This window comes from Carlito syrichta, unplaced genomic scaffold, assembly GCF_000164805.1.
Source record: "Carlito syrichta isolate Samal-C Ts95f unplaced genomic scaffold, Tarsius_syrichta-2.0.1 Scaffold305872, whole genome shotgun sequence".
Classification (NCBI taxonomy): Eukaryota; Metazoa; Chordata; class Mammalia; order Primates; family Tarsiidae; genus Carlito; species Carlito syrichta.
In genome coordinates this window covers 53,142-76,416 of record NW_007249968.1, presented here as the reverse complement: position 1 = coordinate 76,416, position 23,275 = coordinate 53,142, and the positions used below count along the sequence as shown (strand labels likewise).

At 46.1% G+C, this 23,275-nt stretch overlaps 1 protein-coding gene across 1 annotated transcript in view; it reads left to right on the top strand.

The window, feature by feature from the left end:
• Positions 1-785: 785 nt before the first annotated feature.
• HPSE (heparanase) overlaps positions 786-23,275 on the top strand; it is a 29,941-nt gene continuing 7,451 nt past the window's right edge. The window contains exons 1-9 of the mRNA XM_008062864.2: positions 786-949; positions 7,655-7,800; positions 10,708-10,833; positions 17,371-17,544; positions 19,434-19,602; positions 19,957-20,004; positions 20,511-20,604; positions 21,344-21,450; positions 22,548-22,662. Coding sequence (XP_008061055.2) covers positions 786-949; positions 7,655-7,800; positions 10,708-10,833; positions 17,371-17,544; positions 19,434-19,602; positions 19,957-20,004; positions 20,511-20,604; positions 21,344-21,450; positions 22,548-22,662 — 1,143 coding nt within the window. The remainder of the gene's footprint in view (positions 950-7,654; positions 7,801-10,707; positions 10,834-17,370; positions 17,545-19,433; positions 19,603-19,956; positions 20,005-20,510; positions 20,605-21,343; positions 21,451-22,547; positions 22,663-23,275) is intronic.

Here is a 23,275-nt window from a genome sequence, read left to right as displayed (position 1 = left end):
TGCTCTCCCCCTCCCCTCCCCACTTCTCTCCTCCTCCCCCTTCCTCTCCCTCTCCCTTCCAGACCTCAAAACCACTTTTGGTTCTGCTGTCTTTTTTTTTAAAAATAGATTTAGGGTTCAAGTGCAGCATTGCTGCCCGGGTGTATTGACTGCTGGTGAGGTCTGGGCCCTAGTGTCCCCATCCCCTGAACAGTGAACACTATGCTTATAGGTACTTCCTCCTCCCTCACCCCCACACTCCACCTTTTGGGGTCTCAGCATCTGTCATTCCACTCTCTGTGTCTGTGTGACACACCAGCTCCCGTCCAGACCACTTTTTCACCCTTCACTCATTCCACATGTGCTGGCTGAGCACCAACCAAGGGCCAAGCATCAGCGGAAACTTGGAGAAGAAACTGCCCATTCACCCAGCGCCTCCTGGGAGAAGGGGACCCAGCAAGGTCCACAAGCTTGAACGGGCTGCACAGATAGAAGAGCCAGGCTTGGGTCAGGGTCCATCTCTTAAACAAGTCAGCTGGAAAGGGCTTCAAGGGACGAGAACAAAAATCTAAATAAGAAATAAACAAGGCCTAGGAGACCAGGCAGAGACTCAGGGCATCTCCGGAACAGGCTGCTGTTATCAGCTGTGAGCTGTGCTCTCACCTGAGGAAGGAGGAGCCTGGCGCAGTGCAGGGTTTTCCTGTCCCCCATCCCCCCATGAGCCAGGCTAACCAGAAGGGAGCTGTGGGGGCAACCCCGGGCTTCTGGGCCACTTATCTAAGCCATGGGAGCCCCCAGAGATGGTCATGTCGCAACCAGCAGACAGATGGGAATCTCACCATTATCTCCCCGCGGTCAAGGCCCTGCCGCTGCCCTTCCTGAGCACACTATCAACTGCCATGGCTGACTTCGTGGCGGCCTATGGGGTAGAGATTGACAGCCCTCCCTTGTTCGACTCCACCTCAGCAAAGTGGGGTGACTTGGTGTTTTTATGGTTTTGGCCACTCCAAGCCTGGACTTCATCTGTAGAATGGAATTTTTAAAGCCCACCCCCTAAGGACGCAAAGAGAATTTGAGGAAGTAGCAAGTACTTAGCCTGGTGTTTCCCTCAGAGAAAGTATCTGAGGTTTAAGCTAATTGTTTCTTCCTGGGAAATGGTGATTATGTACTAACCATTCTCCGATTGTCTATGTCTTTCTTTCTTTCTTGTAGGAGTCTCACTCTGTTGCCTAGGCTGGAGTGCAGTGGCATGATCACAGCTCACCACAGCCTCAGCCTCCTAGACTCAGGCAACCCTTCCACCTCAGCCTCCCGTGTAGCTGGGACTATAGGTACATGCCACCACACCCAGCTGACGTTTTGATTTTTTTGTAGAGACAGATCTCACTATGTTGCCTAGGTTGGTCTTGAACTCCTGGGCTCAAGCAATCCTCCCGCTTCGACCTCCCAAAGTGCTGGGATGACAGGCATGAACCACCACACCCATCTCCATGTGTTTCCTTTAATCGTAGTTAACCACTATCTTTTCCCAAGTGGCACCAGAACTTCCTGATGGGGACGAGTCCTCACTTTTTGCCCTGCCCTTTAGAGAAGTTGATACCAGGCAGCAGCTGGTTGGGGCATAAAGAGATTACTCCAAAGACCCTCGACCAGCTGGACATGGTGGCTCACACCTATAATCCCAGCACTTTGGGAGGCGGAGGTGAGAGGATTGCCTGAGTCCAGGGGCTCGAGACCGGCCTGGGCATCTTGCCTCTACAATAAGTAAAAAAATTAGCCAGGCGTGGTGGTGCATGCCTGTGGTTCCAGCTACTCGGGAGGCTGAGGTGGAAGGATCATCTGAGCCCAGCAGGTTGAGGCTGCTGTGGCCATGATTGTGCCACTGCACTCCAGCCTGGGTGACAGATTGAGACTCCTACTTGAAAAAAAAAAAAGACCATTGACCACAGGACTCCAGGCCTGAGGACCCCAGGCCTAAATGAGGAGGGAGGCAGTGCCTCACTGAACCCAGAACTGCAGTGGGTGTCCATTGTCCTCAAATGGGAGGATCCAGTTCAGCTGGCACATGCCCCTTCCCCTGCCCAAGAAGGACAGATGCCTCCCTGGAGGAGCAGATCCCAAGGAGAAACCCTGCAGTGGGACCTCCAAGGGCCAGGCCTGACCACCTGCAGTCAGGCTCACCCCGCTGACTAGAAGACTCCAGCACACAGCACTTCCAGTCTGCAGTTAGTGATGCCTTTGTTGTCTCTAAACACATCCCTCAGTTTCCCCTAGTAGTATGTCTTTCCCCTAAGCCCCACCTTTTTGTTGAAGACTGGAAGATCTTGAAAAAACCAAGAGGCATAGCATGCAATGGAGAAAACTTTTTTTTGACTGGGCACGGTAGCTTATGCCTGTAATCCCACACTTTGGGAGGTCGAGGTAAGAGGATTGCTTGAGCCCAGGAGTTCGAGACCAACCTGGGCAACACAGCAAGACCTGGTCTCTACCAAAAAAATTGAAAAAACTACCTGGCTACTTGGGAGGCTGAAGTGGAAGGATCACCAGAACCCAGGAGATCAAGGCTGCAGTCGCCATGATCATGCCACTACACACCAGCCTGGGCAACAGAGTGAGACCCTGATTGAAAAATAAAAGCTGCTTTTGTTCCTGTCCACACATGCTTCTCTCCGGGCTTGGCTCCTGTCTGGCCAGTTCCTCTCTTTGGGAGAGGCCAGTCTCCCATACCTGCTCCCCAGAAGCAGCTACAAGCACATCCAGACTATCCTCAGCCAAGCCCTGAAAGAGGCAGGAGCTCCACTGTCCAGTTTCTAAGCTGGGATCAGAGGGTCCATGTCCCAGAATGCTTAGCACTGAACCCAAGTGGCCCAGCCATCTCAGAAGGCAACACCCAGCTTGGTGTCTGCCCACACAAAGGAGGGGGAGATGGCTGTCGTTTTATGACACTTCCTCAAAAGTGAGGGTGTGTGGGCAAGGGTAGCAAGAGCTGAGTGAGAAGCTGGAGGAATGAGGAAGCAAAGGAGGACACAGATGGCTGACACTCCCCGAGCCCTTGTCATGTGCCTGGCCCTGCTCCAAGCACCTTCTAGGTGCTGATCCATTTAGTCCTTGCTACAACACCGAGGCAAGCACTGTCATTCCACTTTTAAAAATCAAGACATTGACCGTGCGTGGTGACTCACACCTGTCATCCCAGCCCTTTGGGAGGTCCAGGCAGGAGGATTTCCTGAGGCCAGGGGTTGAGAACAGCCTGGGCAACTTGGTGAGACCTCATTTGTACAATAAATCAAAAAATTAGCCAGGCGTGATGGTGTGCGCCTGTGATTCCAGCTACTTGGAAGGCTGAGGTGGGAGGATCACCTGAACCCAGCAGGTAAAGGCTGCTGTGGCTGTGATTGTGCCACTACACTCTAGTCTGGTGGACAGAGTGAGACTGACTCAAAAAAAAAAGAGAAGATATTTAGCCTCAGGGAGATTGAAAAACTTGGCCATGGCCAGCCAGGCAGGAAAGGAAAGAAAGAGCACAGCTTGAAACCAGACTCTGGTCACAGAGACAATACACACAGAAAGGAAAAGCAGCTTATATTTTAAAAAAGAAACAGATATGGCAGAAGAAGATATTCTAGAAATGAAGTGAGAGGTTGATAAAATGAAAAGAAGCATTCTCACAAGAGGAGGAGTATCAGGGCTAAACCTCTAAGGTGCTTCACAAGAGGCTTAAGGAGTCTTATGAAGTCGTTCTGACTTCCCACGATGGCAAACGGGTTTGTTTGGGATGTTTTTCACATTTGCAGCCAGATAACATAAAGTTCACAAAACTGAAATGCCAGTGATAGGACAACCTAGAATTGGAAAAAAGCATCTTTTTAACTTGTCCTCTTCCCAGATGGAATTAATCAGCAAACCAATCAAACTACTTCTGGCCGGGTGCAGTAGCTCATGCTATAATCTCTGCACTTTGGGAGGCTGAAGCAGGAGGATCACTTGAGGCCAGAAGTTCAAGACTAGCCTGGGCAACTTAGTGAGACCCCTTCTCTACCAAAAAAAAGTAGCTGGGCATGGTGGCACACACCTGTAGTTCCAGCTACTTGGGAGGCTTTGCTTGAGGCAAAGAGGTCAAGGCTGCAGTGAGCTATGATTGTGCTCCTCACTGCACTCCAGTTTGAGAAAGCAAGACTCTGTCTCTGAAAATATGTATATATAATATGAGGCTTAGCCGGGCTTGGTGGCTCAGCCTGTAATCCCACGCCGTTGGGAGGCTGAGGTGAGTGAATTGCCTGAGCCCGCGGGTTCGAGACCTGCCTGGGCAGTGAGACCTCATCTCTACAATAAATAAATAAATAAGTCAGCCGGGCGTGGTAGCGCATGCCTGTAATTCCGGCTACTTGGAAGGCTGAGGCGGAAGGATCACCGGAGCCCAGCAGGTTGAGGCTGCGGTGGCCAGGAGCGGCCACTGCTTTCCAGTCTAGGCGACAGAGACTCCAACTCAAAAAATAAAAATAAAAATGAGGCTTATATGCAAGGCACATGTGTAATTTTAAATTTCCCAGAGCCATATTAAAAAAAGAAAAAAAGTAAGTGCAGTTAATTTTAATAACGAAAACTAAAGCTCATTTTAGTTTTTTATCATTTTAACATGTAAGTAGTGTAAAAATATTAACGAGATATTGAACACTCCTTTCCTTGAACCAAGTCTCCAAGGTCTGGTGTGTGTATTGTGTCCTTACAGCAGTTCTCAGACTGACTACTTTTCAAGTGCTCACAGGTATTGGACAGCGCGGCTCCACATTTCAGCCAAGATGCACAAACACAGTTTACTAACTCAAGGTGGAAACGTATGGTGCTGAGTCAGCAGCAGAGAGCATCGGCCCACAAAGTGGCATGAACAGCAGTGGCAGTGAGAAGGCACTGGTGCTCACCATTACAGCGGTGGCTTATTCTTTCCAGCAGTGTCTGTCTCTTTGCCCATTCGATAAACACTAACTTTCAGTGATGAGATTCGTGCATCTTTCTTGACACAGTTGCTTTTCATATTCGGAAAAGCACTTGCTGCTAGTGTTAAACACAGGCTTGGCCTCCCAGTGTGGGAAAGAGCCAGAGGCCTTCCTTGTACCTATGATGACAGAAGTATCCACAGCCAGTCTGGGCACAGTGCCTCACGCCTGTCATCCCAGCACTTTGAGAGGCTGAGGTGGGAGGATTGCTTGAGCCCAGGAGTTCAAGACCAACCTGGGCAACATAGCGAGACCTTGCAACTACAAAAAAAATTTAAAAATAGCCAGGTGTAGTGGCTTGCTCCTGTCGTCCCACCTACTCGGGAAACTGAGGCAGAAAGATTGCCCGAGCCCAGGAGGTCGAGGCTGCAGTGAGTTGTGATCATGCCATTCTGCACTCCAGCCTGGGCAATAGAGTGAGCCTCCAAGTCAAAAAAAGAAAGAAAGAACTCTGATTCCACCTCCACCCCCTTCTGGGCTCAAGTGATCCTCCTACCACCTCAGCCTCCCAAAATGCTCAGATTGCAGGTGTGCACCACCATGCCCTGCTGATTTTTGTATTTATTGTAGAGATGAGCAAGTTGCCCAAGCTGGTCTTGAACCCCTGGTCTCAGGCAATCCTCTTGCCTCTGCCTCCCAAAGTGCTGGGATTATAGGCATGAGCCTCCATGCCTGGCCCACATTCTTTGGTCATCTCCACTCAATGTTATAGTGGCACCAGCTTGCACCAGTTTGTATGCATTTCTTCTCAACTCTTGCATTCAGTGACATCACATGGGATTGAATTAGCCATGGGGAGAATATTCATGTCACGGAAATTGGCAAACACTAGCGAGCAGGGCATTTTTTTTCTGGCTTATCAACACTCACTGTGTCCTTCCATTTCAACCACCCAATTCCTTGACAGTGCTTCAACTGTTTTCAACACTAAGAGCCTTTCAGCACCTGAAATCTCAAATTCAAGCCTCCCATCCGTGGGCCGCAGCTTTGTACCTTCTCAGTTCTTTTGCTCTGTGGTTCCCATCACACTCATCTTAAACACCCTCAGTGAACAGCTTTCTGCCTGCTCGCCTTCCCCCACATCTGACTTGGGCTTCTTGATCCTCACACAGGCCATCTTGTTCTTCCTGCCAAAACTCCAAATCTGTCTTGGTCCAACTGTATTTTCTCTCTTTGAGCAGCCCCGAATCTGGAAATGAAAAAATATTACTTGATTATGAATGTTAATGCATCTTAATAAGCCATTTACACATTTCCTCTGCTTCCAGGCTTAGTGGCCACCCTGTGTAACTGGGCTGCTGAGCTCTCGGAGAGGAGGGAGCAGGCTGTCTCCCAGTCACAGAGACAGACGCTGCACCAGAAATGTGTGATCTCTAGGCCCCCTTGGCCCTTAGTCTCATCCCATAACTCTTCATTTCCCTGCCTTTCTCAGTCTCCACTTTTTAAAAAACCCTGGCTGGGCACAGTGGCTCATGCCTATAGTCCCAGCACTTTGGGAGGCCGAGGTGGGAGGATTGCTTGGGTTCAGGAGTTCGAGTCCAGTTCTAGCCTCGGCAGCATAGCAAGACCTCATCTCTATTTAAAAAAAAAAAATTGTTAGCTGAACCAGCCTGGGCAACTTGGCAATACCTCATCTCTACAATAAATAAAAAAATTAGCTGAGTGTGGTGGTACACACCTGTAGTCCCAGCTACTCGGGAGGCTGAGGCAGAAGGATCACCTAAGCTCAGCAGGTCGAGGCTATGGTATCTGTGATCATGTCACTGCACTCCAGCCCGGGCGACAGTTTTAGCTTCACAGCACAACTGACAGGAAGATACAGAGACTTCCCATATTCCCCCATTCCCATATACAGACTCCCTGTTATCAACACCCTCCCAGAGTGGCATATCTGTCCCAAATGATGAACCTGCAGTGACTCATCATTATTATCCAAAGTCCAGTTCATGTCACAGTTCACTCTTGGTGTTGTACATTCTGTGGGCTTGGACAGATGTGTGATGACATGTGTCCACCATCATAGCATCACACAGAGTATTTTCAGTGCCCTAAAAATCCTGTGTTCCGTTACTCACCCCTCCCTCCCTGTACCCCACCCCAACTCTGGCAACCACTGATGGTTTGACTGTTCCCATTGCCTGGGACAATCTAGTTTTCAAAGAGACACAGAGTTGTCTTTCCCTAGGTTCACCTTCTCTTCTTTCCCTCTGTTAATCATAAAAGGTTGTGAGTGTTATTTATTTATTTATTTTTGAGTCAGGATCCCGCTCTGTCTCCCAGGCTGGAGTGTAGTGGCACGGATTGTGGCTCACTGCAGCCTCGAACTCCTGGACTAAAACAGTCCTCCCGCCTCGGCCTCCCAAAGTGCTGGGATGATGGGCATGAGCCACCACATCGGTCGCATCTTTTTTCTTTTAAGTACCAAACAATATTTTACCTACAGAGTTAAAATATAAACTCTTGCCAGAATTAGAGCACCAAGTGACCTTCAGTTGTGTGGAAGAACATCCTGCAATTAGAAAGATTCAGATTGAAGATGATGCCCCTTTAAAACAGACTGACTTCTCCCCCCAAGTCTGCTCAGCTAGATGTTAAGACATAGGCCTGCCAAGAAGTAACATATTTGACCGGATTGTCTTGGGGAAAAAAAAATTGTTCTTTCTTACTTGTCTTCCTGACAGTTCTCCAAAGCTTCGTACCTTGGCCAGAGGCTTGTCTCCTGCGTACTTGAGATTCGGTGGCACCAAGACAGACTTCCTGATTTTCAATCCTAAGAAGGAACCCACCTTGGAAGAGAGAAGTTACTGGCAATCTCAAGACAACAACAGTGAGACTTAAAAAAAAATATGAACTGTCTATTTTAATTAACTCAAGTCAGTCATGAGAATATTTAGAGAAACCTGTTGGTGCTCACACCTATCAATTAGTGAGGTTAGGCCCCCAGCTGACCCATGGAGCCACCTGAACAAAAGGAGGAAGTCGTGGGCGGGTATCCTCACTATGCTGCCTTCATGAATGTGAGACACCCAAGGAAGGCGTGTGCCAGGCATGATGGAGAGCTGATTGTGCTGGAACTAGTGATTGTAGCTGAAGGACAGAGCTGGTGGAGGGTGCACGTGGGTAAAATGCGTTAAACTGAAGAGAGTATTTCCAGTTGAAGACACAGCAATAGACTGAAGCACATGTATGCCAGAAGTAGAAGAGGGGTGAAAGGTGTAACAGCAGGAATTAGCCGGGCATGATGGTGCGCCGTGTAGTCCCAGCTACTCCAGAGGCTGAGGTGGGAGGATCATTTCAGGCCAGGAGTTTGAGGTTACAGGGAACTGTGACTGAACAATTGCAGAGAGACGGAGGAATGAGAGAGAGAGAGATGGAAATGGAGAAAGGAGAGAGAAAGGACAGCAGGACAAGCAGGAGATATACTCTCCTTCTAAGAGCAGGTTTGGAGACTTGACTTTCTGGGCAGTGGTTCTCAAGTTTTACCGACTATCCATAACCACCTGAGAGTTTGAATGTTTAGACTTCTGGGCTGCAGTCTTAGATTCCAATTTTAGCAGCCTTGTCATGTGATCTGATGTTGGATGTCTATGGGCTTCACCTGAGAAACCTGCTCTAGGGAACCATTTTCAGAAGTGCTGTCACACATCAAATGGAAGTCAGGTCATTGTCTTAACAATAGCTAGGCCAGGTGCAGTGGCTCACATCAGTAATCTCAGAGCTTTGGAGGCCAAGGTGAGAGGATCTTTTGAGCCCAGGAGTCCTAGACCAGCCTGGGCAACATAGTGAGACGCCATCTCTACAAAAAATTAATTAAATTTTTTTTAATTACTAAAAAGATTGTGCCCGTCAATGTATTATGGTCATGTGTGTCTAATGTATATTTCATGAGGAATATGTAATTATTTCATACATTACAGACTTTCCTTCTGTTTATTTTTTCCAGTTAGGAAGTATTTAGAACACTTCATCACTAATCGACAGAACAGGAACTAGAAAAAAGGCACAAAGGTTCTCTGTGAAGAGTAGGTCAGAAAAGTCGATGTGTAGATGTGGCCGTTTCCCACCAGTTATATGTCCAGGAGGCCTCATGAGTTTAAACAGGAAACTGTCCTGTGCTCATCAGGTTTTTTCATCCTGATGTGGGGGTCAGTGGAATGATCCATTTCCTCTGACACGTCCCTTGGGAGCATAGGGATGGGGGAGGCACCGACCATCTACAGATCACGGTGCACAGCTTCCAGAGAAGAAGTCCTGGGCCACGTGGCCAACCCTGGCAGAGCTCCAGTGACCCTGCTGTCTTAAGATAAATTATCTGGTTGACGGGAGAGTGATGGGTCTTTCCAAGGGCACACCTTGTGGTTCCAGAAGTTTTGATGGCACCAAATTCAAAGGGGAAAAAGTCAGTGATATTTGTCTTCCCTTCCATGAGGCAACAGGCAATCACCACAATGCAAATATAGTCCATGCAAAGCACATTCCTGTGTTTGTTTTTTTTTTTTTTGGAGTCAAAGTCTCACTCTGTCACCCAGGCTGGAGTACAGTGACACACTAATGGCAACCACAGCCTCGACCTACTGGACTTAGGCAATCCTGCCTTCCAAATGGCTGGAGCCACTGGCATGTGCCACTACTACCGGCTAATTTTTTTATTTACTATAGAGACAAGATCTCACCAAGTTGCCCAGGCTGGTCTTGAATTCCTGTTTTCAGGCAATTGTTTACAAGGCCAATCCTTGGCCTCCCAAAGTGCTAAGGACTACAGATGTGAGCTACTGCACCCAGCACATTTCTGTGTATTTTGAAAGTGAACCTTAAGAGAGCTGAATTGTTTTTTTCATTAGGGATCTCTGGTCATTTCAGGTTTCTGAGGAGCCTTCTAAATTGTTTTTTGTTGTTATTGTTTGGATTTTTTTTTTTTTGAGTTGGAGTCTCACTCTGTTACCAGACTGGAGTGCAGTGGCCGCTCCCAGCCACCGCAGCCTCGACCTGCTGGGCTCTGGCGATCCTTCCGCCTCAGCCTTCCGAGTAGCCGGAATTACAGGCATGCGCTACCACACCCAGCTGATTTTTTGATCTATTGTAGAGATGAGGTCTCGCTGCCCAGGTGGGTCTCGAACCCGCGGGCTCAGGCAATCCACTCACCTCAGCCTCCCAAAGGCGTGGGATTACAGGCTGAGCCACCGAGCCCAGCTGGATTTTTTTTTTTAAGTCAAGGTCTTACTCTCTTACTCTGTCACCCAGGCTGGAGTGCAGTGGCACGATCACGGCTACTGCAGCTTTGAACTCTTGGACTTCAGCAATCCTCCTACCTCAGCTTCCTGAGTAGCTAGGACAGCAGGCACGCACCACTATGCCAAGGTCTCACCATGTTGTCCAGGCTGGTCTTGAATTCCTGTGCTCAATCAATCCTCCTGCCTCGGCTTCCCAAAGTGCTAAGATTATAGTCATGAGCTATGGTGCCCAGCCCTGAATTGTTAAATAACTTGAAGTCATGTCCAATGTATCTGTGTATGTTCATTTTCTTAGGAAATCTTCACTTTGGTTGTTTTTTTGTGGTGATTGGTAAACTGGCAAATTTGACATGGCAACAGAATACATCTTTCTCTCACCTTACGCCCTATAACCAGAAGCATAGTTATCCTGTGTTAGTCATGGAAATAGCTAATATTGTGTATAGGATTCCAACCTTCTCACTGTGAATATAGATCCTCTGAACTATCTCTTCTTTTTGCAGATATTTGCAAATCTGGATCCATCCCTCCTGGTGTAGAGAAGAGGTTACAATTGGAATGGCCCATCCAGGAGCAGTTGCTACTCAGAGAACAATATGAGAAGAAGTTCAAGAACAGCACTTATTCAAGTAAGAAGTGGAAGGCACTGGAAGGGGGTCCTGTCCCGAAAATGTTTGGATGGGTTGGACTTGGGCTAGACTCTCCTAAGCCCTACAGCAGTTATATAAAGTGAATAATACCCAGAAGTTTTCCAGATGGGAATCCTATACCTGAAACTTCCAAGTTTGTTTGTTTTTTTCTTTCAACTAACTTTGGGTGGTAGCCAGCAGACTTAAAGACAAATTAATCATCCATGATCTAATAATGTCCTTCACTGCTCAGAACTGGAGAGTCAAGGAAGACATGAGTATATTCCTCATTTAAAAGTAAAATACAGGCCAGGCACAGTGACTCATGCCTGTAATCCCAGCACTTTGGGAGGCCGAGCTGGGAAGACTGCTTGTGTCTAGGAGTTTGAGACCAGCCTGGGCAACATGATAAGACCCCATCTCTATAGAAAATCAAAAAATTAGCCAGGCGTGGTGGCACACACCTGTAGTTACAGCTATTCAGGAGGCTAAGGCAGAAAGATCACCTGAGCCTGGGTTGGGCTACTCCAGCCTGAGCTACAGAATAAGACCCTAACTAAAAAAAGTAAAATGCAGAAGTATAAGGGATAAAATTTTTTAAAAGTTCACACCTCACTGTCCATGCCCCTCCCAGAAGTCCCCCCCGGTGCAAACTGGTTGATAGTATCAAGCAGAGGCATCTTGAGTCAGACCAGACAGCCTTGGCCACCAGCACCTGTCTCTTGTTCTTTCCTCTGTGGCTTTGCAGACACAGGACTGGCTCAGCAAGCCAGGAACGCACTTCCATCCACGGAAACCCTTTTCCATTCTTCAAAGTGAGATGCCATTGTCTCGTAGGACTTTAATGCAAGTGAGACAAGCAATTCTGATTAACTGTTAGCTATATTTCCATCTGAAAGTTGTTTTATTTTATTTTTAAAATGTGGGATGCAATCAAGATCAGGTACATACATGGTCATTGTAGATTTTTTTTTTTTTTTGAGTCAGAGTCATGGCCACCTCATCTTTGACGTGCTGGGCTCAGGCAATCCTTCCACCTCAGTCTTCCAAGTAGCTGGAACTATAGGTGTGTGCCACCACATCCAGCTAATTTTTTGAATTTTTGTAGAGATGAGGTCTTGTCAGGTTGCCTCAGGTTGGTCTCAAACCCCTGGACTCAGGCAATCCTCTTACTTTGGCCTCTCAAAGTGCTGAGATTACAGACATGAGCCACCGAGCCCGGCTGAAAGTTGATGTTCTATAACCCACCAAGGGATGACATTACCCAGATCTCAGTTAAGAAAATAACCTGATCAGGCCCTCCAAAACTGCTTTTGACTTTTGAAAAAATAAATTATCTTGAAGTTACTGTATTTATTTGGGCTGGTCAGCATAATTTAAAATAAATTTACATTATTTAAAATAAATTATTTATCTTTGTAAGATTTTTACTGTATACCACCTGAAGTTCAGGGAATCAGATGGATTTTAAATTTATATATATATATATTTTTTATTTATGAGGTACAAAAAAAATGTGACACATGAGAATGTATCACATTAATAGCTTATATGCTAATAGCTGATGTAGTCTTTAAACTATTTTTTGCATTTTTAAGGGGAGTAAAGCTACTCTCACTTTAATGGAATATGCAATAAGGCAGGGCCATTTCAGATCCCATTAAGGGAATGACAGACAGTACCAGAACCACAATCATAAGGTCACATTTGTAATAAGTCATTATAATACAGGCCTGTGGGAGAAGACCCATGGCATTAGGTAACTCATGGATTCTGCCCCCCCCCCCCCAGTTTCTTGGGGTCATATTAAGCATACCAATTTATCGTCAATTTCTAAAAATAGGTGTGCTGCCTTACACCATCTTTGTGTTGCCAGGATGACGGGTGTCCAATGTCATTGCCTGTCCCTAGGACCTGGTCTTCGCAGCCCCACACCAGGGAAAATGCCTGCCTTTGCTAACTATGCAGCTGGGTTCGTCTAACTCCAGCCACCATGTTGGCAATACTCAAATTAGTGACAAATGCAGATGTTTTATTTGTATTTGGAAACATTTGACTTGTGGCTTGACATTTCCCACATTCATGGACATGTCATGGAAACATAGATAGAACTCTACTGTCCAGGCACCTACTCGTTATAGAGACAAGTGTCTCAGAAGCCAGTTGGGGTTTCCACACATTGTTCTGTCGCTGAGGGTCGTCATGGCTGAGTGTCACGGGGGCATCCCACGAAGGAAGAACAGGTCTGTGGTGGCTAGGACATGTGAATTGCCTAGCTAATGGCCTGAAAATAGGTGTCCCAGAAGACAGAGGTAAGTTTTCTAATACAGATTCCCATGGGTGGTGTGTTCCACTTAATTAGAAGATGACAAAAACATGTGTCATGAGAACATAGACTCACATCGTAAACCTGTTTGGACAGGAAGAGGAAGCACTGTATCAGATGTCATGCTGGGAGTAGCTCTCCCTTATTAAAACAATCATCCTAATGAGCCAGTTTCTTGCTCACCTTCTTATCCACCTCTCTTCCTCCTCATTCCACTCTTCCACCTCCAGCACCCAGTCCCACCCTCGAGGCTAGACACTCTTATGTAAACTTACATGGCAGAACGCACTGGAAAGAGTCTGCTTTTCTTTTATTTATTTTTTTAGAAACAGGATCTCACTCTGTCGTCCAGGCTTGAGTGCAGCGGCATGATCATGGCTCACTGCAGTATTAAACTCCTGGGTTCAAGCAATCCTCTTGCTTCAGCCTCCCAAATAGCTAGGATTACAGATACATGTCACCATGACCGGCTACCATTTTTTAAAAATGTGTCATCCAAGCCGGGCTTGGTGGCTCAGCCTGTAATCCCACGCCTTTGGGAGGCTGAGGTGAGTGGATTGCCTGAGCCCGTGGGTTCGAGACCCACCTGGGCAGCGAGACCTCATCTCTACAATAAATAAAAAAAATCAGCCGGGCGTGGTAGCGCATGCCTGTAACTCCGGCTACTCGGAAGGCTGAGGCGGAAGGATCGCCGGAGCCCAGCAGGTCAAGGCTGCGGTGGCCAGGAGCGGCCACTGCACTCCAGTCTGGGCGACAGAGTGAGACTCCAACTCAAAAAATAAATAAATAAATAAATAAAAAATAAAAAATGTGTCATCTGGGATGTCTCATTCCAAGGATTTTCCTGCTATCTCAAACAGTAAGAGATAAGAGTTTGGAAAATGATTGGGAATAGGATAATGAGTTGTGAGTTTCTTATTATTCTTTCTATTTAGGGGAGGGAGTAGACTGTGTGGCTCGCTCTCTTTGTTTTTTTAAAGAATAGATTTGAACTCAGTCCTAGATAGCCTTTATTCTAGAAGATACTGCTATTTATTGAATTATAGGGCATGTATCGTAGAGTTTCAAGCTACATAAATTCCAAGGGCATTTAGAAGAATGAAGTCAAGGGAGAGTTAAGTATGAGTTGAATAAATACTTTAAAATGCAAACATTCCAGGCTTTTGGAAGATGCTGTAATCTTTGTCAAGGGACTCGGCAATAGCAGTGCTTTCTATCTTCAGAGGTTGTTTATGATTCACAGACCGTTTCCGTGTTTCATTTCAACCTGGGTTTTGTGGGGTAGGCGTGTGATGGTGCCCGTTCTAGGACTGTAGTCCCTTAGCTGAGGCTCCTGCAGGGTAAGGACGTGACCCCAATCATGTTCTATGGTCTGTAAGTGGGAGAGCTGGACCTGAGTTCAAGTCTTTGAATTCCTGACCCAGGACACATTCTAAATCATGGTTTTGCAGCTGGGCATGGTAGCTCATGCCTGTAATCCCAGCACTTTGGGATTCGAGACCAGCATGGGCAATAAGGCATGGCGTAGTCCCAGCTACTCAGAAGGCTAAGGTGGAAAGATCACCAGAGCCCAGCAGGTCAAGGCTGTGGTGACCAAGATCATGCCACTGCACTCCAGCCTGGGTGTCAGAGACTCTGACTCAGTCAATCAATCAATCAAACAATCAATCAAAACATGATTTTGCAAGATAGCAGCCTACAATATAGTTGTGATTAAGGCAGCCATGAACTTTGCAACACCTCTAGTCATGGCACGACTTCCAAAAGCCACGTGACGCTGAGCAAGGCACGTAACTCGTCTGGATCTCAGTTTCCTCACAGAAAAATGAGGGGGGAATCTTGGAAGAAGCTCAGTGTAAACCATGACTCTACGGTCCAGTGGCATGCTGGGTTGAAGAACTCCAGGGAGTTCTTCAAACCCTAATGTCTGGCATTCTTTGATGGAAGGCATCAGTTTGTGGAAGTCGGTGACACAGCAAATATCAGAACACTTAAAGCAGGCTGGGCACAGTGGCTTCTGCCTGTCATCCCAGCACTTTGGAAGGTCAATGTGAGAGGATTGAAATCAGCCTGGGCAACCTGGTGAGACATTATCTCCACAGTAAATCAAAAAATTATCCAGGCATGGGGGCACATGCCTGTAATCCCAGCTACTCGGGAGGCTGAGGTAGAAGGTTCACCAGAGCCCAACTGGTCTAGGCTGCAGTGGCTGAAGCAGCTTGCTGGAGTTGTTTCTGCATGGCGTCCTTTATTGGCAACATTAACTTGAGGCTTTCACAACTGTGAGTATCCAAGTAATTCAGGCTGAAGACTTAGAAACAAAACTAAAGCAAAGCCACTTTTTGACAGGGTGTAAGTTTGCCAGATAGAGATTTTTTTTTTAACTAGGCAAGTTCAAGAGTGAATTACTTTTTAAACAAATGCTTCTAAATATACATGAACATCGCAAGGAATTACTTTGCATATAATAACTGATTTCAAGACAACATTTGAAATTATATTGTTACCAACTCTCAAAAAGTGATTATAGACTACCTAATTGTTAAAAAGCAGAGTATAGCCGGGCTCAGTGGCTCAGCCTGTAATCCCGCGCCTTGGGAGGCCAAGGTGAGTGGATTGCCTGAGCCTGCGGGTTCGAGACCCACCTGGGCAACTTGGCGAGACCTCATCTCTACAATAAATCAAAAATTAGCCGGGCGTGGTAGCATGCCTGTAGTTCCAGCTACTTGGAAGGCTGAGGCAAAAGGATTGCCGGAGCCCGGCAGGTTGAGGCTGCAGTGGCCGGGAGCGGCAGAGTGAGACTCCAACTCAAAAAAAAGCAGAGTATAGGCCAGGCACGGTGCCTCACACCTGTAATCCCAGCATTGTGGGAGGCTGATGCAGGAGGGTTGCTGGAGTTCAGGAGTATGAGACTGGCCTGGGCAACACAGTGAGACCCTGTCTTTATTCAAACAAAAATAAAAATAAAGCAGAATAGAGAAGATCCCAAACATTAATGGCATCTTAATGTCTCAGAAATGTTTTCACAGCACACCTGGGCTAAAAGAAATACCTACAATTTGATTATTACATTGTTAGGTCTAGATAGCCTAATAATTCTGGTCTTACCTGATAGATGTTGATGTTTTTCCTTGCAATCTTGAAAGACCCTGCAGTGCCTCTGTGAGTAGGACTGTCTGGCTAGAGTTGACTTTCAGACAACTAACAGTACTTCCTTTCGTGTTAAGTATTTCTGAACCATGGCGGAGGACATGTACTGGAAATTGTTTATTATTTATCCGAAGGTCAGCATTAACTGTTTGTGCTTGTTCAATCCTACAGCCACACCCATGAACTCACCATGGCTCCATGAGGTGATGTGGCACAAAGTTTGGAAGCCACAATCTGATAGCCTAGGCCGATTTTTTAATGTAAAATGCTATATATTTAAATTAATAAACCGTATACATGGAGTCTTAAAAGATTGTTTTAGATACAATTAAAATTACCAAGATATTTTGTAGCTGAGTTCGGGAGGAGAGATATTCAGATTTAAGAGCGGGGATTGTGCTGACCAGTGACAGTCTGGCTGTGCATGTCAAGCACTGAGCCACAAGTGGTGGTTTCCCCAGCTCACCTGATGTCATGTGGACAAAGCCTGCTTCCAGACCAGAGCTTCTAGCACCTGCCTTGGGGGCTCCATTCAACAACTGAAGCAAATGATGTCAGATTGGTTTTTTTTAATTTGCCTGTCCAATTTAGTTGTCCCTTAGACATAATTCCAGTCTCTTGTTAGAGTAGATTTCCTTCCATTTAACAAAAGAAAGAATAATTTCATTTTTTTATTTTTAAAATTCTTTTGCGTCAGAGTCTCATTCTGTCACCCAGGCTGGAGTGCAGTGGCGTAATCACAGCTACTGCAGCTTGACCTGCTGGGCTTAGGCAATCCTCCCACCTCAGCCTCCCAAGTAGTTGGAACTAAAAGTGTGCACCACCATGCCCAGCTAATTTTTTGATCTTTTGTAGAGATGAGGTCTTGCCAAGTTGCCCAGGCTGGTCTTAAACCCCTGGACTCTGGCATCCTCTTGCCTCCACTTCCCAAAGTGCTGGGATTACAGGTATGAGCCACCACACCTGGCACAAAAAAAGTAACTTATTGTGAAGAGCACATCTGGAGGCCCTCTTTGCTGTGGTGCCGACCCAGCCATAAAGCTGCAACATTTTTCTTTCAGGAAGCTCAGTAGATATGCTATATGCTTTTGCGAATTGCTCAGGACTGAACTTGATCTTCGGCCTCAATGCACTCCTGAGAACAGCAGATTTGCAGTGGAACAGTTCCAATGCCCACCTGTTGCTGGACTACTGCTCTTCCCAGAGGTACAACATTTCCTGGGAATTAGGCAATGGTAAGTGCCTGGGGACATGTCATTCATGAGGAGACTCGCTAATCTCATTCCTTCTTCCTATCTGTGATGTGCTTTTTAATATCAGCAATTACAAGGCCAGGCATGGTGGCTCATGCCTGGAATCCCAGCACTTAGAGAAGCCAAGGAGAGAGGATTCCCTGAGCCCAGGGGTTCAAGATCAGCCTGGGAAACTTGGCGAGACCTCATCTCTACAATAAATCAAGAAATTGGCCAGGCGTGGTGGTGCACACCTGTAGTTTAAGCTATTTGGGAGACTGAGGCAGAAGGATCACCTGAGCCCAGCAGGTCAAGGCTGTGGCGGCCGTGGGTGTGCCACTGCACTCCAGCTGGGGTGACAGAGTGAGACCCTGACTCAAAAAATATATATATATATACACATATATACACACACACACACATATATACACACACACATACATGTGTGTGTGTGTGCACAACAGTGTAACATTCGGAGGCACACATGGCAAAAGACACACATGGTATCTGTCCCAGAGCCTGCTACTGCTACTGGTTAATGTTCCATTTGAGGTGAAAAAAACCCGTGGGAGCCAGCTGCCTTCCCAGCCTCCAGGCTCCCTGGAGATCTCCAGAGCCACTTAACCCTCTTCTATTCAGCAGGCTGGAGTCAGCGAGACTGTGGCGTGGCATTTCATGTGCTTCCACTCTTCCCACCCTTTCTCAGTCTCCCAACTTGCCAGTTGATCTCAGCAACCCTGTCTCGACCTTTGGTGCCTGCTTATGGCATCTAGACCTGACCAATCTCGGGTCCTGCCTGGGTCAGGCTCCTGTTGTCTCCTTCTTCACTGTTTTTTGCAAAGAACTTACACATTCTTTTTTTTTAAGTGTTTTGAGTTGAGGTCTCATTCTGTCACCCAGGCTGGAGTGCAGTGGCACAATCACGGCTCACTGCAGCCTCCAACTCCTGGGCTCAGGCAATCTTTCCACTTGAGCCCCCCAAGTAGCTGGGACTACAGATGTGTGCCACTGTGCCTGACTCTTTTTAGAAATTTTTTTTTGTAGAGACAAGGTCTTGCTATAGCTTGCTTGCTCAGGCTGATCTTAAACTTCTGGCCTCAAGCAGTCCTTCTGCCTCGGCCTCCCAGAATGCTGGGATTATAGGCATAAGCCACCTGGTCAGCACTTATAAATTCAAACTGAAGTGTTCATGATTAACCAAATTTATTCAAAACACATCATGCTTTTTCTACACATCAGCCAGTGGAACTAAAGGTAAAATGAGAAATTGGATATAGTAATATGATGTGTCTTCTTCTTGCACTCTTTTTTTTTCTTTTAAGAGATATGGTCTTGCTCTGTTGCCCAGGCTGGAGAGCAGTGGTGCAATCATAGCTCTCACCACAGCCTTGACTTCCTGGGCTCAAGATATGCTCCCAAATAGCTGGGACTACAGGTGTGTGCCATCATGCCTGGTCCTCTTTTTTTTTTTTTTTGTAAAGATAGGGTCTTGCTTTGTTGCCCAGATTGGTCTCGGTCTCATGACCTCTGGTCTCCTTCTTGTCTTGGCCTCCTAAAGTGCTGAGATTACAGGCCTGGTCCTAAACTTTTGTCTAAAAATGTAAATTAGGTTATTAGATCCTGGACACAAACTATTTCCCAAATATCCATTGGTTTACTACCCCCATTATTAACCTCAAATTGGTTAATACTCCCTCATATGTCAGTTATGTAATTTACATATTTGTTTTTCTGGAACATGCTTTTTATAACTAGGGATTCACTTTTCTTGACTTTGAATTCTAAGTTTTTGTAATTTGGAAACTGTCTTATTGCTCTTATATGCTATTGGATGTTTGCTTTTAAATACAGCTTTTCTAGGTAAGTGATGATTTGGACCATTGCTCTTTCAGAACCTAACAGTTTCCATAAGAAGGCTGGCGTTTTCATCGATGGATTGCAGTTAGGAAAAGATTTTATTCAGTTGCATAAACTTCTAAGAAAGTCCACTTTCAAAAATGCAAAACTCTATGGTCCTGACGTTGGTCAGCCTCGAAGAAGGACTGTCAAGATGCTGAAGAGGTAGGAACCAGAGGATGAAGAAACGCTTTTCTTAAAAATAAACATTCCTCTCCGGTAGCAAATCCTCAGTAGTCCATTTGTTGTTACACAGTTTGCCTCCTGAGTACATGTTTACCAAAAAAGGAAATGTTGACTGGTCCAGAATAGCAAGGATTCTGAGGCAAATGGCCCCTAGGGGAAAATCTGCTATCAGGATTAGAAAATCTGTGTTTGTCTAATCCTAAAGCAGTAACTGACTCATTTCTCAGGAATTAAACTCTCATGCATACATTGTGCATATATATATATATATATATATATATATAGTTTGTGCATGTGATGACTAAGTGCTGACATAATCGATTTTTTTTCTAGTTTCCTGGAGACTGGGGGAGAAGTGATTGATTCAGTTACATGGCACCAGTAAGTACATCTCCCAGTCTTAATACTAGGAAAGTAAGGCTAGCTTTATTTCCTAGCTTTCAAAAAATGATTTCTGTTTAACTGCCAGTTGACTCTATAGTTCAAATCAGAAACAAATGGTGTCTCAAGCAGCACTGTACTAGCATTTTAGTATTAAGAAAGCAAAATACTTTATTTTAAATAATATGGTGGATTCTGTGAAGATCGAGATACACTGCTAATTAATGGAACATATAAGCAACTAAGCCCAATTTCTTGTCAAAGAGTGAGTAATCCAGGAGTGCCTGCACTTGGGACTGTCTTCTCCAGACAGAGTAACTGATTTCTCTAGTTATTTAAATAGAATAGGCTCTTCCCCACGTCCCCCTTCCAAGTTGATCTTTCCCTAGTAGAACATCTGCCTTCTTAAATATAAAATAACAGGTGGGTGGGAGAAGTAAGGAGAACAAGGCCTGCAGTTAGCCTAGAAACAGAAAGTAAAGCTTATTTTTTTCTGAATAATTTAGCTACTATTTGAATGGACGAATTGCTACCAAAGAAGATTTTCTAAACCCTGATGTGTTGGACACTTTTATTTTATCTGTGCAAAAAGTTTTCCAGGTAATAGTCTTTTAAAATGTTTAATGCGAAACCAGAGTCATTATGTTATAGCCTAGCTTGTTCTGAATTCTGGAGATATGTTATTTTTATATGCTTTTTCTAATTTTACAGAACAAGCACTATGGCTTAGTCACCATTGCTTCCCCCTTAGCATTGCGTCTCACCCACATGTGTGATTAAAAATTTAAAACACCTCCAGTAGCCTCTTAGTAGAATTAACTATCATAGACCATAAGAATGGGTTGATTTCTATTCCTTCCACATCCTAGTGTTCCATAAAAGAAATTTACCCAAGACCCAAATGACTATAAACATATTTTGTTTATTATTTTTGTGAGACAGGATCTTGCTCTATTGCCCATGCCACAGTGTAGTGGCCTGATCACAGCTCACTGCAGCCTCAACCTCCCAGGATCAAGTGATCCTCCCTCCTCAGCCTCTGGAGTAGCTGGGACTGCAGGCACATGCCATCACGCCTGGTTAATTTTTAATTTTTTTTTTTGTAGAGACAGGGTCTAGTTAGTTGCCCAGACTGGCCTCAAACTCCTGGGCTCAAGCGATCTTCCTACCCAGCCTCCCAAAGTGCTGGGATGTGAAGCGTGAACCACTATGCCCGGCCATATTTTGTAACTAAACAAGGTGAATGGGTCTGGGACTGTGAGGCTTTGAATGCTGCTCATCTTCAGCATGCAACTGGCCAGCTTGTTTGCAATTACCATAGAGACTTTCCTGTTCATAGGTGGTTGAGAAGACCAGGCCCGGCAAGAAGGTGTGGTTAGGAGAAACAAGCTCTGCGTATGGAGGCGGAGCACCCTTGCTGTCTGACACCTTTGCTGCCGGCTTTATGTGAGTGGAGCAGCCCTGGTCTAAGGGACCAAATGGCAGCTATTGGCCATCCTTCTATTCAAATGAAGTAATTCCTCAGCCAAAAGTAAATCAAAGACAGCTTCAGGGTGGAGCCCTGAAATCCCTGCTGGATTTTGCAAGAAAATGATTTCATAAAGGTCATTGGACATCTTGTAAGGATGAATGGCTGTGGACATTTTGTTCTTTAATTGTGGCGCATCAATATGCCAAGGAGTCCTTACCCTAAAGAAGCACAGTGTCAGAGATGCATCTAGAGCTTTGGCTCTGGGGAAGATGCTCCATACGCCTACCTGTATTCAGATTCCTGAGAAGTTTAGACCCTGAATTGTGAGTCACCCAGAGGCACTCTCAAAGAATTTAAAGATGTATCAAATCCTCGCATCACCAACACCCCAAATCTGCTTGCTTTAGACCACTGGGTTCCCCATACATCTGATAACTCCACTGGTCTTTTAATCCGGAGTTCCGTATCCTCATATTGAGATTTTTTTCTCTCCTTTCTCATCCTCATCTCTCCCATCCTCTTTCTTGTAAGCCCAGAATAAAGCACAAATCCTTCATGTTCACAGGGACATGAGTAACAGAGACCAGAACAGAGATGTTTGTCTTGCCGTTAACTAAAGGTTCGGGGCATAATCAGAGACGGACAGGAGGGGAGGGACGAGAGGCTGCCATGACAGTTGAGGTGTGAGTCGGCTTACGTCCCTGTCGTCACTGCCACTGCTCCTTCCGCCCTCGCATGGTAGGGGGCACCACGGGATGCAGAGTTGTCTATGGGGTGGACACTCGTTGACTCTGCTTGTGTCGACATTGTCTTACCCTGAAAGGGCCTCCTCTCCTGTGTTAATCTTCTTCTGGGATTTGTCATCACAGGGAAGGGTGGGAAGGGGTGGAGGGGGGATTCCACGGCTGCTCATCACCGTTTCCTTTGAGTGACTTCTTGATCATTAATACCACTTTTCTGGTTTCCTTTTCATTCTTCTCAGAATGAAATGAATGAATCAGGAAAGTGTGTCATTAGAATTGAGTGAATTTGTTTCCAAGCCTGAAGAAAGTGTGTTCTCGCTCTGCCCCAGGTGGCTGGATAAGCTGGGCCTGTCAGCCAGAATGGGCATCCAGGTGGTGATGAGGCAAGTGTTCTTTGGTGCCGGAAAATACCACTTAGTAGATGAAAACTTCGAGCCTTTGCCTGTAAGTGACCATTATTTTTCTCCCTCCCTTCCTCCCTCCTTCTCGTTTTCTCTCCGTTTTTGTTTTTGTTTGAGTTGGAGTCTCACTCTGTCGCCCTGGCTGGAGTGCAGCAGCATGCTCACAGCCCCCACAGCCTCGACCCCCTGGGCTTAGGTCTTCCAAGTAGCTGGGACTACAGGCGTGCTCCCCCACACCCACCCAGGGGTGCTCCACCACACTCAGCTAATTTTTCAATGTATTATAGAAATGAAGTCTCTCCATGTTGCCCAGGCTGGCAGTCTTCTTGCCTCCACCTCCCAAAGTGCTAGGATGACAGGCATGAGCCACTGCACCCATCCTCTCCCTCTTTTGAGTTGGTGTCTTGCTCTGTCACCCAGGCTGGAGTGCAGTGGCCTGATCTTGGCTCACTGCAACCTCGACCTCCTGGGCTCAGGCAATCCTTCCTCCTCAGCCTCCCAAGTACCTGGGATTATAGGTACATGCCACTAAGCCTGGCTAATTTTTTGATTTTTTGGTAGAAATGAGGTCTCACTATGTTGCCCAGGCTCGTCTCAAACTTCTGGGCTCAAGCAATCCTCTCACCTCAGTCCCCCAAAGTGCTAGGATTATAGGC